The sequence below is a fragment of the Apteryx rowi genome, unplaced genomic scaffold (genome assembly GCF_003343035.1).
Source record: "Apteryx rowi isolate R43461 unplaced genomic scaffold, aptRow1 scaffold_268, whole genome shotgun sequence".
In the NCBI taxonomy this organism is placed as follows: Eukaryota; Metazoa; Chordata; class Aves; order Apterygiformes; family Apterygidae; genus Apteryx; species Apteryx rowi.
The window spans coordinates 107395-122339 of record NW_020449063.1 but is presented as its reverse complement, the minus strand read 5'-3'; the positions used below and the strand labels follow the sequence as shown (position 1 = coordinate 122339).

The window sequence follows — 14945 nt, the reverse complement described above, 5'->3', positions numbered from 1 at the left end:
TCTGCAGCAAGAGAGTACCTCTAGAGTTACAGCTTCCAAGAAAGGTTTAGAAGAAAAAATATAAAAGGAGGAGAGTCACTGATCGATATCAGAAATATCACTATAATTAAAAACAGTACTGACACAAATCTAATGCTTTGAATGGTTTTAGTAAAACGAACAGTAACAAAAAGGGTTAAATAATCTATTTCAGTATGAAATGAGTGAAATGGAGACTTCAAAACAGAACAGACTGCAACAATTGGCAAACTAACCTCCTCTATTTTACTTTCCACCTTCTGCTCCCCATTTTCTTGAAGAGACCTGTTGGAGAGAAAAGAAAAAAAATAATCCACAACTAAGCAATATTCACTATAATGCACCTGCAACATGTTTTCCTTGTCAAAACAGTATCTTTTAAACAACACAAGCTAGTCTTATTTCATAGACATAGTGAGAGCAAATCAAAGTAGATGACCAGTCTCCACTGAAATCAACTAAAGTCTTGTCACAGAGTTTGGCAGACACTGAACCAAGCCCACAGAAAAAAGTAGTAACACTGAAGATGATGTTCATTTTACAGAGAAAACTGACTTTAGTGTAGAAAAGTGTCTAATTACTACACCAAGGATAAGGTTAGCAGAAACATTTTTCAGTGTAACTTTACTATGAAAGTGCCCAAGACGTCTTTTTGAGGGTCTGTTTTTACTGTATGCTACAAGTACGCTAATAAAATATTTTCCCTTATTGCCACAACTGTAATTTCAACCTAAGAGAGAGAAGGACAAATCTGCTTAGCTTTGACTTTGAACTTTTATAAAAACAAGGAAAAAAAACCATACTGAAGCTTGTCTTAAGTGACCATCTGAAGGGCAATAGTGACTTCTCACATGAATACTACTTCTATGAAGTGAAGCCAAGCCTATACTCTGAAGGATGTCAAGGTGACCTATGAAAACAGTCTTGCACAAATCTGCTTGGTCTTATGTAGAATGTAATTGTGTAAACTATCGTAAGCAATTAACAGTTTCCATCCTTTGAGTAAACTTCTACAAATGTAGAATATGTATTTTTTAATTTTACCTCTTACATCTAGTCTATATGATTTTCCTCAAGTTTCCACAATTCTTTTTTTTCCCAATTACACCCTCCCTCAGAAAGGGGAATTCTTTATCAAGCCTTATAGTARTAAGTTTCTGCATACTAGAGGATTCATGGGCATCCAGCATAAAACGGAGTTCTTTCAAATAAAACAGAGYTCCTTTACTTGGGACCAGAAGTCATTACACCTAAAGAAACAGAAGGCCCTTTGTTAAGTAGATATATGCATATATATATGCCACACTGTTAGAAGCTACAGCAACGATTCCCTTCATACCCCTCTGTGAAACTCTCTTACTAAAGTTTGTCCAGTCTACTTTACTGAGGCAAAAATTTCATTGAACAGATTCGTTTTGTCTCATCAGTAAGGAGTGCAGTAAACTGCTAGGCTGAGCCACACAGGCCCAGACCATCTTTTCATAAAAAATTGTAATTTATTGTAATAGTGGCAAATAAAAAACCCTCCAGTTAACACAGTATGAATTTATTATAAGGAAACCTTATTACATAATTCTTGTAAATTCTTCACATTTCCCCAAAAAACTGAAAGCTTCAAAAAGCTTTCAGGAATTATCTGTGGAACACATAACCTTTCCTCTTTGCTATACGATCAAGGAACATTGAGAAAACCCTTCAGATTACTAAAAGGTCTTCTCAGAAATGGTTCCTACTATTATCTATTCATGAATCCTGGAGTTTAAGGACTGGTACTAGACAGTTTAAGTTTTTAATAAGCTTTTGCTCCTAACAGAGACAAACAAAACATTTTCCCCACAGCCCCCTAAAATGCTCCTCAAATAAGGAGGCGCATGTAACTAATGCTAAAATCTGAGTAAGGAGAGCTTATCAGGGAAGCAACATATTGGTGCCCAATACCACCTGCCCTCCTCAGACTCCTTTCTGAGGTTCTTGCCCCTCCTTTGGAAATGCTCAGCTGCTCGTGTAACAGCTGCTCAGCTGCCATAGTTTGGTGGTCACTATAACATGGCAACCCAAATGATACCTCCATCTGCAAACTGCAGCAGTTCGGCAGCTGTTTTGTTAACAGCTGATCACTCTTGCAGCAAGCGTGGGAAACTCCAAGAGGAATGAAGTGGACAGCTAAGGGTAGGAACAGATTCCAGGATAAACTGTCCTGGGTGAATCAGAGTGCCCAGAAAATTAATTGATTTTCTCGCTTTGCCTCAGTCTTCCTCTACACTGTGCCACTAAACATGGCAGCAGAATAAATAAAACCTTTTCTAGCAAAACAACATGGAATGGTGGAATATTTTGTACTCTATGGGCAAAGACTTTGTTGCAGGGAACAGACTGTTTCCATATGCTCCTCACCTTCTATTTTAATCACATCTTCCCCATGAATTTTCCCAGAGGACAAACAGTTGTGCAAGCAGCAATACTGTGAAAACCTTTACAAGTTGCTTGTGTATGTTAGGCCTTCCTATTTCTAAGGGCAAAAATTCTGGGGGAGCACACTGCACGATATTTTTGTTTTTCAGCAGTTAAACCACTGGATTCTTTCCCAGCTAACTGTGGAAGGGAAAACCTTATAAACACACCACTGTTTCTAGGCACAGAAGTGTAATTATGGTAAGCAGTGGAGAACCCACTGTTCTTGAATGTTTAAGCCTATATTGTCACTGAGAAGTGGTCAGGCCTGTGCTGAGGGAAAGCAGAATCCAAGCCCATGTGCCCAGCTAGGCTAAACAAGTTGCCTGAAAACATCTCCCAGTTCAGAAGATGAATTTGTGTAAGGAACAGAAGATGCTAAAATGTGTAAGATCCTGGGCCAGATGTGCAGCACAACACTACCCTTTCCGAGACTGAACATCTTTTATTCAAAAAATGGTATCAGTTGCTTAGCAACCACTCCAACAACACTATGAGCTGCTGTTCTGTTTTCTCCCTACTTGATATATGGTGATACATGGTGATGAGAAAGGTAATAGTTAACTTTATTTCAGCTAAAGATAATCAATAACAAAAATAATACACAATACCTCATATTGACAAAGTTTCCCCATACAGCTGTAAAATAAGAAGAGAGAGAACATTTTAGTGTCATATAATAGTATACAAAGTCATTTTTTCTATTATCATCAGAAGGAATTTAAAACAGTATTAAATTTGTTCATCATAAATTATCTAAAAAAGTTACATGTATTACGTATATATAAACCAAGTGATCAGAACACAGTTTACAAGCATGGGAGGACGTCCCATGAAATTACATGAGACTACAAAAAAGGAGGAAAACAGAATCATTCAGTTAAAACAGACTAAAACATTCCAGGTTACACGTGGAATTATCTGAGCAAACAAGTCAGTGGATGCATTTACCTGATCATTACTCCCACACTATACTGCGTAATACAAAACACGCAAGAATTCTCTCAACCATAATTTGTCACAGCACACAAATTAACCAAACCAGAGTTCTCGACTTGTTTATCAGGGATATCAGATAAAAAAGTTGCATAGACCTGAACCACAAGAACTGGAGACTGCAGTATGACAAGGATAAAAAGATTGGCCACTACTTGTAGTAGCTGAACCAGTGCAAAGAGGTGACACAACAGTCCTGCATTAAAATTTTTAAGCTCTCTCACTTTATATTGTGATGCAGACATAAAAAGGAATCTAAGCAATATAACCAAATGCCTCATTAAGCAAACAAAGCTCATTTGTTTTTGTACAGAAATAGTTTTTAGGAAGATAAACCACAGTATAACAGCACAGCAAACAAGTATCAGCTGTTTCTGAAAAGACTTATCTACTGAATCTACTCTATTAAAAAAAAAAAAAACCCTCTGAAGCTATTCAGGGTTTCAAAGATTACATTAAGACTATCAGAACACTACTTTTCCTTTTAACTAGGAGATGGAATATAGTCTAAAGTGAAAAGACGAGAAGGCTCCAAGTCATAGCGCAGGCTACACTAGAGGGCTGACAATTTCAGATCTTCTAGATGAGTAAGGTTAATACAGAATGGTTATGTAAGGGACTCTTCAACAATAAACAACACAGAAAATGCACCCACAATATCTCCAGAAAATCATTCTATAATTGCTCTTTAAGAGACAAGGCTCAGCCTAAGCATACAAATTCCACTAGGTCTTAAGGAGGGGTAGCCTGTATGCAGTTATCATATTAACGTACATACAGAACAAAGCTTCTGAAGTGACCTAAGTTTTCATAAGCTGTGTTTCAGCCCTCAAGCAGCAGCCATTTAAATAGTTCGACAAATTAATATTTCACTTTACTTAGATTCAGGCTTTGCATACGTATTTTTAGGATTATTATGTATTGATCTCAAGTATATGATGAGATATCGGTGAAACAAGAAAGTAAAAAACACAACAACAGTCACGAGCACCCTCTGGGCAACGGAATAAACAAAACAAAAGAAGCGTGGGGGGGACAGGTGAGAATGCAATAATGCAGTTTCTTTTCTATCCATTTGGGGATGGAAAAGTAACTGAACTGTTTTTAACTATGAACACTGCTGAGTAATTCAAAGAGTAACTCAAACGGATTTGTGACAGACTATCAAACAAACCGCAGGAGGACACTAGATCAATGATGGTATCAGAAAACCTCTGTCGTCTTTGGGGGAAACAGAGGGAAACTATTTTAGGGACAGCTGATCAATAAAATCTAAATTAATATAAGACACTGGATTTTACATTTATTAGAAACACTGAAGTAAATTCTCAGAGGGGAAAAGGGATACAGTGTTGAGCATTAGGTTAACGTAATCTACTATTTGGCTAGGATTTTATAATTTTTATATTTATAAGGTTAACAAAAACCTCCTATTTTTTGTAGTGAATTGTGACCATTTAACTGACAATCATGGGTATAGAATTATCAAGTTATACATTGCTCAGATATACTGATAATAGGTTATTTTCCTGAGCTACAGAAACCTGTACAGAAAGGTACCATATTGTTTACGTAGTGGCAGGAAACATCTGGGCTTAGTTGGTGAAGCATGAATTGACAAAAAATGAGAGTCGCCAGCTGCAGCGGTTGTGCCCGCTGTGTTGCAGCAAAGACAGTGCAACTACATTGCATACAAGAAACTGGCTTCTTAAAGAAAAAATATTATTTGTGTGCTCAGTGTCCCCAACAAGGAAGGGAAACTCAGAAAACCATTTGTATGCTTCCAAAACCACTACACTATGCTTGATATCACAGTTCCATAGCTAAGTAAAAGACCTTCCATTAAATTTCTAGAAAGCTTGAGTATTTTTGTAACACTGCAAAAAAGAATGAAATTGCAAAATGAACTACATACTTCACAATTCTTCAAATCCCTCCATGTGGAATTTTCTGTATTTCACACATGGAGAGAGGTGATGCAAAAACTTCCTTGAACACAAGACCCTCACAAAGAACTCCGAATGCATGTTTCTAAGGAAGTTCTCTTTGGCTAGTGTGCATTCACATATAGTTTATGTCAAGGCTGAAGGGATCGGAGGTACACTTTTGCACTTCAGTGCACATCACAGTTGTTACATAAAGGTTACAGCAAGGTAGCTCTGACATCCAGGCAAGGAAGTTTTTCTGAATGAAGGAAATATCATCATATTAAAACACTTGAGCCCAAATCCACAAGCAGAATGATGCAGAATTGCAAGCCTAAATCCAAGACAAAAATCTTCAAAGGCACCATAAAACCCCTTAATGCCTACCAAATTCAAGCACCAAAAGCTACAGGAATGTGGATGGTCAAAAATACTTCCATACCAGCAAGTCATGAATCAGGTGCTATACACAAACACAGCTTTCCAAGGCCTCACACTCCTAACGGATCCAAATTGAGCAAACCCTAACATAACTGAGCACCCCACAAAATTTAAAAGCCAGTCTTTAAATAAAGAAAATCCCCACACAATACCTTTTAAGCCAAAAGTTACTCATCAAGCACAAGAGCTCTATACCAATTCTCAAGCCTTAGGGATGCCCCCACAACCACACACACACACGCTACATACTTCCTGGAGAACTTCCTACCCATCTGACTAGTGGGCATTCACAGACAAAGTCTCCCTGCCATCTACTGAACCTCTGCGAAAGCGAAGAAAAGAATTAAGGATTAATTGGACTAGACAGAGGGCAGCATGACTTTGTAACTAAACAMCCACCTACAAGAGAGAGGAAATAAAAGTTCTGCTTATTCTCTAAAAGGACTATTTGTAAATTTCATCCAATGACTGATTAAGGTAATACATATTAAGTTGCCATTAGGGAAGAGATCAGAACATCTGGATTGTTTTGAAACACATGAAAGCCTAGTTTAATGGCCTGTAGGAGAAAAATGTAGTCCTGCTTTGGTTCTATCTGATCTGGGATTTTTCTCTCTTTTCCTTCTGCTTCGCTTCCATAAAATAATGACAAAATTCACTTTTTTGGTAGGATTTTTGCAAGAATTAATTACAAGTATCATGAAGACTAAAAATACACCAGAGGCATTAATCACTCCCATAGATACCACACTTTAAAGTGACAGTTTCCAAAGAAGAATGCCATGACTTGGAGGAAGCAATAACTATACTTTTAGAAAAGAGAATATTTGCTTCTTAAAGCCTTAATCACAGTTTTGTTATTAAAGAGGTATTTAAATTTATACAGCTAAACAGCAATGCCTCATAGCTTTCAGAAAACCCCAATCCTTCTTCCTTTCTCCCGTCCCTGAAAAATAAAACTATAACCATTTGGCTAGCACAACCTTACAGCAAAATTGTTGTAGATTTCCCCAAGACTTCTTGAAACTACCTTCAACAAAAGACAGTCACATATGAATAAAGATTAGTTTTCTTTCTATTGAATAAACTTGCAATGATGAGAATTTAAGTTCTTGTTTAATTTTCCAAGAGAAAACCACTTCCGAAATTAAGATGGACACAGTATAATGATCAGGCTACATCCAACAAAGTGCCAGGGAGCATTCCAAGTGCTATTTGTTCTTTGGATACTCCATTAAGGCAGGGGCTGGCCTAAATTAAAAAWATATATATATATAAGTCACACGCATAAGAAGGAAAAACAGAAATCCCATACAATTTGTTAAAGAGTATCCACTGCTAGATGGACATTTCCTTATCTGTCATAGTCAGAGTTTTGGTTCTGACCAGTTGCACTTCATGGCAAGAAAAAGTTATTCTTTTAATCTTGAGAATATAGGAACAGAGTGTATAATTCCTTCGAGTCTGTCATCTGCCATAATACTTATTGCATTGGTTTTTATAAAACACAGATTACGATACTACTTGAGAACCCTGCATGCCTTAACTCATCCACAATAGTCTGGGTAACCAGAAAAATACTGCTATCAGCATCTGACAGTGGGGGAAAAAAAMCAGAATTTCAAAGGAAATCTGCTACCCCAGGATGATCCCTCTTCTCTAGATTTCTTCAAATGACATTAAAACCAAGTCATGTCTATCACAATGCACATACGGTAATAACCACTCGATCTCTCATCTTCACTGAAGATACTGGTTTCAGTATCACATAAATTTTAAAACAGATGTTTTAAAAAGCAAGACTGTGATGCCTGTGGAGATTCAATTGTACTATGCATAACAATGGATGCAATCTCTTTTAAAACCGTTTTCTTTCCCAAAGGCTATGTTGTGTGCCTTTTCAAAATATCTAGCTTTGAAACTTCTTTACAAAGTTTTGCTCAAGTAATTTTAGCTGAAAACAGGGGATTTTTTTTCCCCCTGTATTGCCCTCCTTATATTTTCCAGTCCTCCAAACAGGAGGGCACATGATATTGGCTAGAAAGGGATTTTGCCATCAATGGAAACAGCAAGCAGAAACAAATGAAATTTTAGAGCAGAACCTTAGCATCTGAACACTCAGAGTGAATCACTCCAGCCAAATCTCTTATTTCAGAGATGCAAAGACATTCAAAGAGATGTTTTTTCTTAAATCAGACTCTCACAGTCACTCAGGAGCATCAGTCTCTTGATAAAAATAAGCTTTTCCTTTTCAGAGAAAAACTTGGCAGAATGGAAAAGCATGCAAGAGCTCATAAAATGTTGATTAGCATTACAGATGCATTAAAACAAGCATTTAATTCTTTTGCATATCTCAATTAGATACATAATAAAGAAAGTGATTATTTGGTCAGTGCATTTGGAACTGTATTTTATAGTCTGCATTCCAGAACAATAAAACCTCAATTGTATCCTAACTATAATCTCAGTATTTTTTTTTAATTTGCTTTAGAAAAGTATTATACTGATGAGAGTATATTGCAATACTATTGGATACACAATTGGATACAATTATTAATCGTAACTTTGTATTATGGAATGGCCCCTTCCTGGGTGAAATTTAGGAGTTTTGTATTCCTTTTGTATTCCTATATTTGTATTTCCTAAAAAGGTGTTAAAGGCTCTACCCAACATGCTTTTCAATTTGAAAAGATGCTGCCCAGAATTGTGGCAGTAATTTTATGAAATGCACCAGAGTAGAAACCCTGACATTGAATTCCTTGGTAAAAGCATGGCATATTTAGGGATAAGTGTTATACAAGATAGAAATATGATTAAATAAATGCAATTACRGCACTCCTAGTAAAGATACATGCACATGTATTTAGTATGTTTCAAATGCTTGGAAGGCTGTTTTAAATATTTATTAAACATCAGTAACATTATGTGAGCCAGACACCACCAATTAAAAAAAAAAAAAAAAAGTCTGTTGGCTGCTGTAAAACTATACAATGCAGACTAAAGGAGGCAAAAGGATTTACACCAGTTGAGTATTCTGAGCTCATGACCCAGCCTCAGGCATCAATAACATTATGTTAGTCACCTAGGCTTCCTGCACCTTCTAAACAAACAGACCTGTACAGGCTGCTGGGCACAAATCTCCCTATTTTGAGTGAAGAAAAGAGAAAGCAGCAGTACTGTTATCTCCAACTGAAACATATTATACTCATTATACTCAGTTTTAAGCAAACCACGCCTTCCAAAGTCTACACAGCATCCCAGATTTCTCAAAGGCATTTCCATGTTTTTTTAAAAGGGATTTCCATTTTTAAAAGGCATTTCCATTTTTTAAGTGCTGTCTGCTTAATTTAGCTCTCAACCTTCCCTTTGTTTCCCTGACCTAGGTAKAAGAGTTGGGGACATTCTTCCAGAAACTCAGAGGCGCACAGGAATATTCTACACACCCAAGACGACGACGAAACACCAGCACACATGTCAAAACTCAGAACCTGAGCAGTTAACTGAGGTGGCATGACTCAAATGAGGGGTCATGACTCAAGCCAATTATTTTCAGCATTTTTTACAATTTGCTGACTGCTAAGGTTTTCTCAGTTACAGTACAGACCCCTGCAGTACACATTTAAGTCCACTGGAAACAAACTCACTTTCTCCAGTTACCTTTCACAAATCCCCTCATGTAAGTTCACACAGTAATCTCCACCGACCCTGACCTGGGATCCAAGGATGAGATGTTGAAAACCACCAGTTCAAATTAAACTCTACTTTGGTCAATCAGCCTTCAAGAAAGGAAACAAGCAGTGAAAATGAAAGGGCAAACATTTTCCCTTTGCATAACGACAGGGAGGAAAGACGACGAAAGCTCTAACAGTATTTGTCCTGGAGTGGAAAAATGACAGCACCACTTCCTGCGCATGCCACAGTAAAGACAAATACTAAGCAGAGATACACTGTAAACTGTGAGGGTGAATTTGTCTAGAAAGTAAGAAAAAAAAAAAAAATTGTGGCTAGCAAGGCACAGTCAAAGCCAATTTATTCCTGACTTAAACTAAGAACTGCTATTGGAGGTTAACAAATGTTCATGAGCTACATGGCCATAGCTAGCTGGAAGTCTGACGAGCAAGAGAACTGGAAGCAAGGGAGATGAACTGATTTGCATAAACCCACACATGAAAGGCAGCTCTGCAAGACATGAAGCCAGCAAGCAAATGTTTTTGGTTTGTTTTTTCTGGTGGAGAATCCCTGGCATGCTGACACAAAAAGCAGCCAAGCATGATGTCACATCAGACCATTCCTACCTCTTCCTTGGCCAATCCCGCTAGCTAGTTGTAAAGCAGCTGGGGAAGGAAGAATGGCTCTGCTACTCTCAAAAGCAGTGCTAAATAACTTTCAGACAGTTAGCTGGAAGCAATAGGAGTGGGCCAAACTCACAGCTACTTTTTCTATTAAGAAAAGTGAAAGTAAAAGTTTCAAGTTATCAAAAACACAACAGTAAGTAGCATTTAACCTTCATTGTGAACACGTACGAGATGTTAAAAATAGAAGAAGCTGGTGAGATTCAAATCTAAAAGCTTGCTGCCACTTTGATATTTTGAAAAGAGTACATTGCATTCTTCCTAGCTGATGGAAATCGGACAAAAACAAATAGCTAACCTTACAAAGCACAGGGTAACAAYTGGGGAAACTAACAATGCTGGGAGAAGTCAAGCCACTAGACTCCAGATATACTTTTGTCATATTATTCTGACACGTTTTTAAGTTGTATTAGTAACTGTGTTGTAATTTATTTTGTAAAAGTAATGAGGTCTTAATCCTAGGTCTCATGATAGCACCCTTCCGTTCATTCTTTTTTACCTTGGAGAAAGAACAAGATACTGACATACTTCCAGAGAATTATCTGATCCACAAATGAGCAGAGAGAACTGTTCTACTTTACCAGAAATAGAGCTCTTCATTTTCATTAAGAATACGCAACTCCCTTGTTATACCAAGACATCACTAGATTATTTAAAGCAGCATTAAGATTAAAGCAAACCATGCAGATTGACAAGCTCTGGTCTTTAAATCCTGGCTAAGACATTTTACAGATATATTTCCAATAACTTAAATAAGGTCCTGATTCTACAGCCTTGCTGAAGCACCTCAGTATGCCTGTATAAAGCTGAATGAACATTTACAACTTTGTGAAAGAAAAGAATTTAAGGCATCTATATATTGACATGGCATCTTACAAACAGACACTTTCAAGTCTCAGCCTGCATATAAGTAAGTTAATCAGGTTGTGATGACACTAGATCTTTTCCAATGCATACTTAATTGGTTACTGTTTTATGATCTGTCTACATTTCTCTTCCTATGAACAACAAAAAACAATTAAATCCATTTCACTTGTGTTTACAATCACCTCATGCTCTTAAGTTGTGGTTTCACAATGGCTTCAAGATGATGCAAGTACAGCCTGTGACTGAAAGGATTGGTTCCAGGCCACCTCCAAGTTCTCAACCCCTCCTTCGCTTAGCACAAGCACTCCTGCAGTGTCTTGTAGGGAGTCAAATCAGAGAAAAGATCTAGCACAAGATTTTCTCTCTTTAAAGGGGCAATGAAAATTCAACCTTTGGGCATGGCTTCCCATTACATCTAACACAGTAGAGCCATGCAGTGTTCACAGATGGAGACAGCACTGCACTTGAGTCAAGCAATCTAATGTGGCTTCTCTCCCCTCCACCCCCCATCCAAATGGGTAATATTATACTGAATAATTCAGATCGCTCACTAGCTATATGATCTCCAGATTCATCACCAGGGTGATGGGGAACTAAATCACCTCTTTTGCCAAAACCCAACAGATTAGGTAAATGCAACTGCATCCTTCGTTAAACTGTTCAGTTTTGCAGGGTTCAGTATTTGCATAAATTACAGCAGCTTTTAACTGTCTGCTACAAAGAAGTGTTCCTTTTGGATTCTCTATTCCTACAAACTGTGCACAACAGTTTGTTTCAAGTGGGCAATGATTTTTTTTTAATTAAATTAACTTTACAAAAATGAGGCATCAAATAAGACATAATTCAAATCCAGAGAGAAAGCAAGGACCCTTCTTACCATAAGTGGGACTAGGGAAATCAATGAAGACCATAAAAAGAGTTCTAGATATCTTTAGTATGTGCCTCAATATGTCAAGAGTGGCACTTTAACCAAAATCAACAAGATTCCTTAGATAAGACGCAAGTTGTAGAACCTGCAAACTATGTGATGACAATACTGCTTATCAGTGGGCCCAGCTGCTCATTCCCCCACTGCACCATCTCCTCTGCTCAGCCAGAACAGCTTTCTGAATACCCACACTGTGAACTGGTTTTACAACTTAAGAAGGACCCCAATACCTTTGTGCCAGATGATTTTAATCCAGACCAGCTCCTTTACCTAGTGTACAGCAGAGCCACGTAAGCACTTGGAAAGGTGATGGAGGGGCGGACAGGCAGTGCAGGAATACCAAAGCCAGCCTAGCCATCCATCATTTTGAGCTGTGAAACTAAGAGAGCCACTCAATGACTCTTGAGATTGAGATAGCAGAGAGCCTTTCAGTTGTCTTTAGTAAGTTCTTCCTCTAGTTTGCTAACTCTCATAGAGAAGTTCTTTAGGCATGCCTGTGTCAAATTTGCATTCAAAGGCAGAAGCTTTTATGAAATAAGACACTTCGCTAAAAGATTAGATGCTCTGAACATTCTCTCAGGGCTAAGCTCACAAAATGGCACTATCAAAAAGTGCTAACTCCTAGCTCATAAAAATTAATGTGGAATACTTTGCTAAGCATTTTGTTCCTTATAACATACTGTGCTCCAAATTTGATTCCCCATGTTCTAACACTGAACGGAAATTCATGGAAGGGAGGTGTATATCCTGAAAACACTTAGTCCTTTGGAGAGTACTTGAGAAAGAAAGAAAATAAAAAGTGCCAGCACATACACCTACACCAGCAGCTCAGTTTTCTCAAAATCTATGCTATTTTAGTCTGGTATTATCTGACTGCAGAGCACAGTGATGATTCAGTAATATTGCAAGTAGTACAGTTTCAGGATAGGGGGATGGGATCACAATCACTTCCATAGAAAATGTAACAAAAAATAGTTTCTCTAGAATCTATTAGAGCAGTGCCATCTGCCAGCATGTTATACTATACTGAAGACACCAGAGCTGTAACTGATGATTCCACTACACAACTAGCCAAAAGATTGAAAAACACAACTAGACATGACAGATTTACAAAAAACATACTTCTATCAGATACCAGCCTACTCTCTTTTTAGGCTACTCTTTGCCACATTGGACTGCAGTCCCTCTTTTCCTCCCATTTTTCTGAATCTCAAAGAACTGCTAGAAACAAACAGTGAGAAGACTTATAATACTTACATCTCAGACAGCAAAAGTTCTTATATTTTTTCCTTCCTTAAGGCTAATCTCTCCACGAGATTAGAAAGCAAACATTAACTGTTGTCTACAGAATCTAATCAATAACCAGGTCTCCATGGCCATGTCAATTGCCACTCAATTCTTGTATTTTCACACCACCCCAGTAAGTTCCCTTTTTAGGAACATAAAACTCTTTCAAAATAAAAATAGACATTAAGCCATCCATGCTTTAGTATGCATGGAGCCTGAAGCCACTTGGACAAATCTAAGACTGTCCGAGGAGTCACAGCTGGCATTTTATTTCAACAGCAGCAATATCTAAATAATGAGATCTTGCAAACACAGTAACACATGGTTGTAAAGGGAATTCCTGTGCCGTGTTCCTAGAATAAGAAACACCACCCTTATTCCAAAATCAATACTGGAGTCACACCTTTTTTCCCTCCCAAATGCAACGGGAAGATCCTAAGTAAACCCTGCATATGCACCCCCCCCCCCCAAAGCCASCTCACTTGTATATCTTTCTGAGCATCAAAAGAGTTATTTGTCTTCAGTTAAGGTGACAGACCTTCAGAGATTCCTTCTCTTCGTGTGCTCACTGCCTCCATAAAACCTACTTAAGTCTGAAAACAAAGAACAGGCCAACATAAAATAAACTGATATGAAAACAAAAGTGCAACAGAATGAATCTGGACACGAAAGGGAAGAGGACTGACAACACTTAAGTCTGAGACTCCCCCTATTTGATTCATATCTAAAAAGTCACATCACAAATATCCCTGTCAATGGTTATTTTAAGATGTGCCAAAGTACCTTTAGGCCTGTCTTCAGACTCTTAGATTCCAACTATCTGCTCAGTAAATTAAAAAAAAAAAATTATCCCCAAAGGAAACCAGAAAGCTCTACAAAAACAAAACATGAGACCTGTCCTGAAAAACTTCCTTTCAGTCTTTACCTCACACAGCTACTAGGTTAAGATCCATGTAGACAAAGAGTGGTCTAAGGAGTGGCTGCGGAAATACTTCTTGAGCCACGTCTCATTCAAACAGCTCCCCCTCAGATTATTTGCCCAGGCAGTGTACTCAGCCACCAGACATATTCACAGCGCACATGCCCCACAAAGCAGCCCCTACTCAGCCCTGCAGCTCTACTTGAAGGTTTGTTGCCTGCAGCAAGCTCCCGAAAGTCTCTTTCTGCAGCATGTTCTCTCATTCACGTGTAATACTTCTGCACGATACAGAGCACACACACAGCTCAGTACACACAGCTGAAGAGAGGGAAAATATAACTGTATGCCTTTGGCCTGGCACAAAACTGTTAGGGGCCTCATCTGCATTCAGAGCCGGCCTTCTTACACGGGGCACCACTACCCGGTACCTGATCGCCCCTTCATTCTGGTGCCACCCAACTTCTTGCTATTTTTGGAAGTCTGCTTCGTCTGAGTGAGCTGCAGCCAACGCCACGGCGAGAGGCCGAGACGCGTGCTGGTTGCACATCGGCAGGCGCCTGCCGACGGAGGCTCCCCTCCCCGCTCGCTGCACAGCGACTCCCGGCCACGCACCGCAAAGCCCGACCACGTTTACGGCCCGCCTGGACGTTCAAGCGCTGAGTAATCCGCCCGCAGCGTAAACACGCGCCGGCAAACTGCCGCCAGCGGCTGGGGCCGGGCCCCCCTTAACCATCGCCCCAACCGCCACTGGGGGGGGGGGG

General features: G+C 38.7%; 1 protein-coding gene across 1 annotated transcript in view; it reads right to left on the bottom strand.

The window, feature by feature from the left end:
* The window catches only part of UXS1 (UDP-glucuronate decarboxylase 1), a 53536-nt gene extending 50428 nt beyond the window's left edge, over nucleotides 1-3108 (bottom strand). The window contains exons 1-2 of the mRNA XM_026068072.1: nucleotides 3081-3108; nucleotides 255-303 (exon numbers count right to left, since the gene is read on the bottom strand). Coding sequence (XP_025923857.1) covers nucleotides 255-303; nucleotides 3081-3085 — 54 coding nt within the window. The 5' untranslated portion in view covers nucleotides 3086-3108. The remainder of the gene's footprint in view (nucleotides 1-254; nucleotides 304-3080) is intronic.
* Between the last annotated feature and the right edge of the window lie 11837 nt (nucleotides 3109-14945).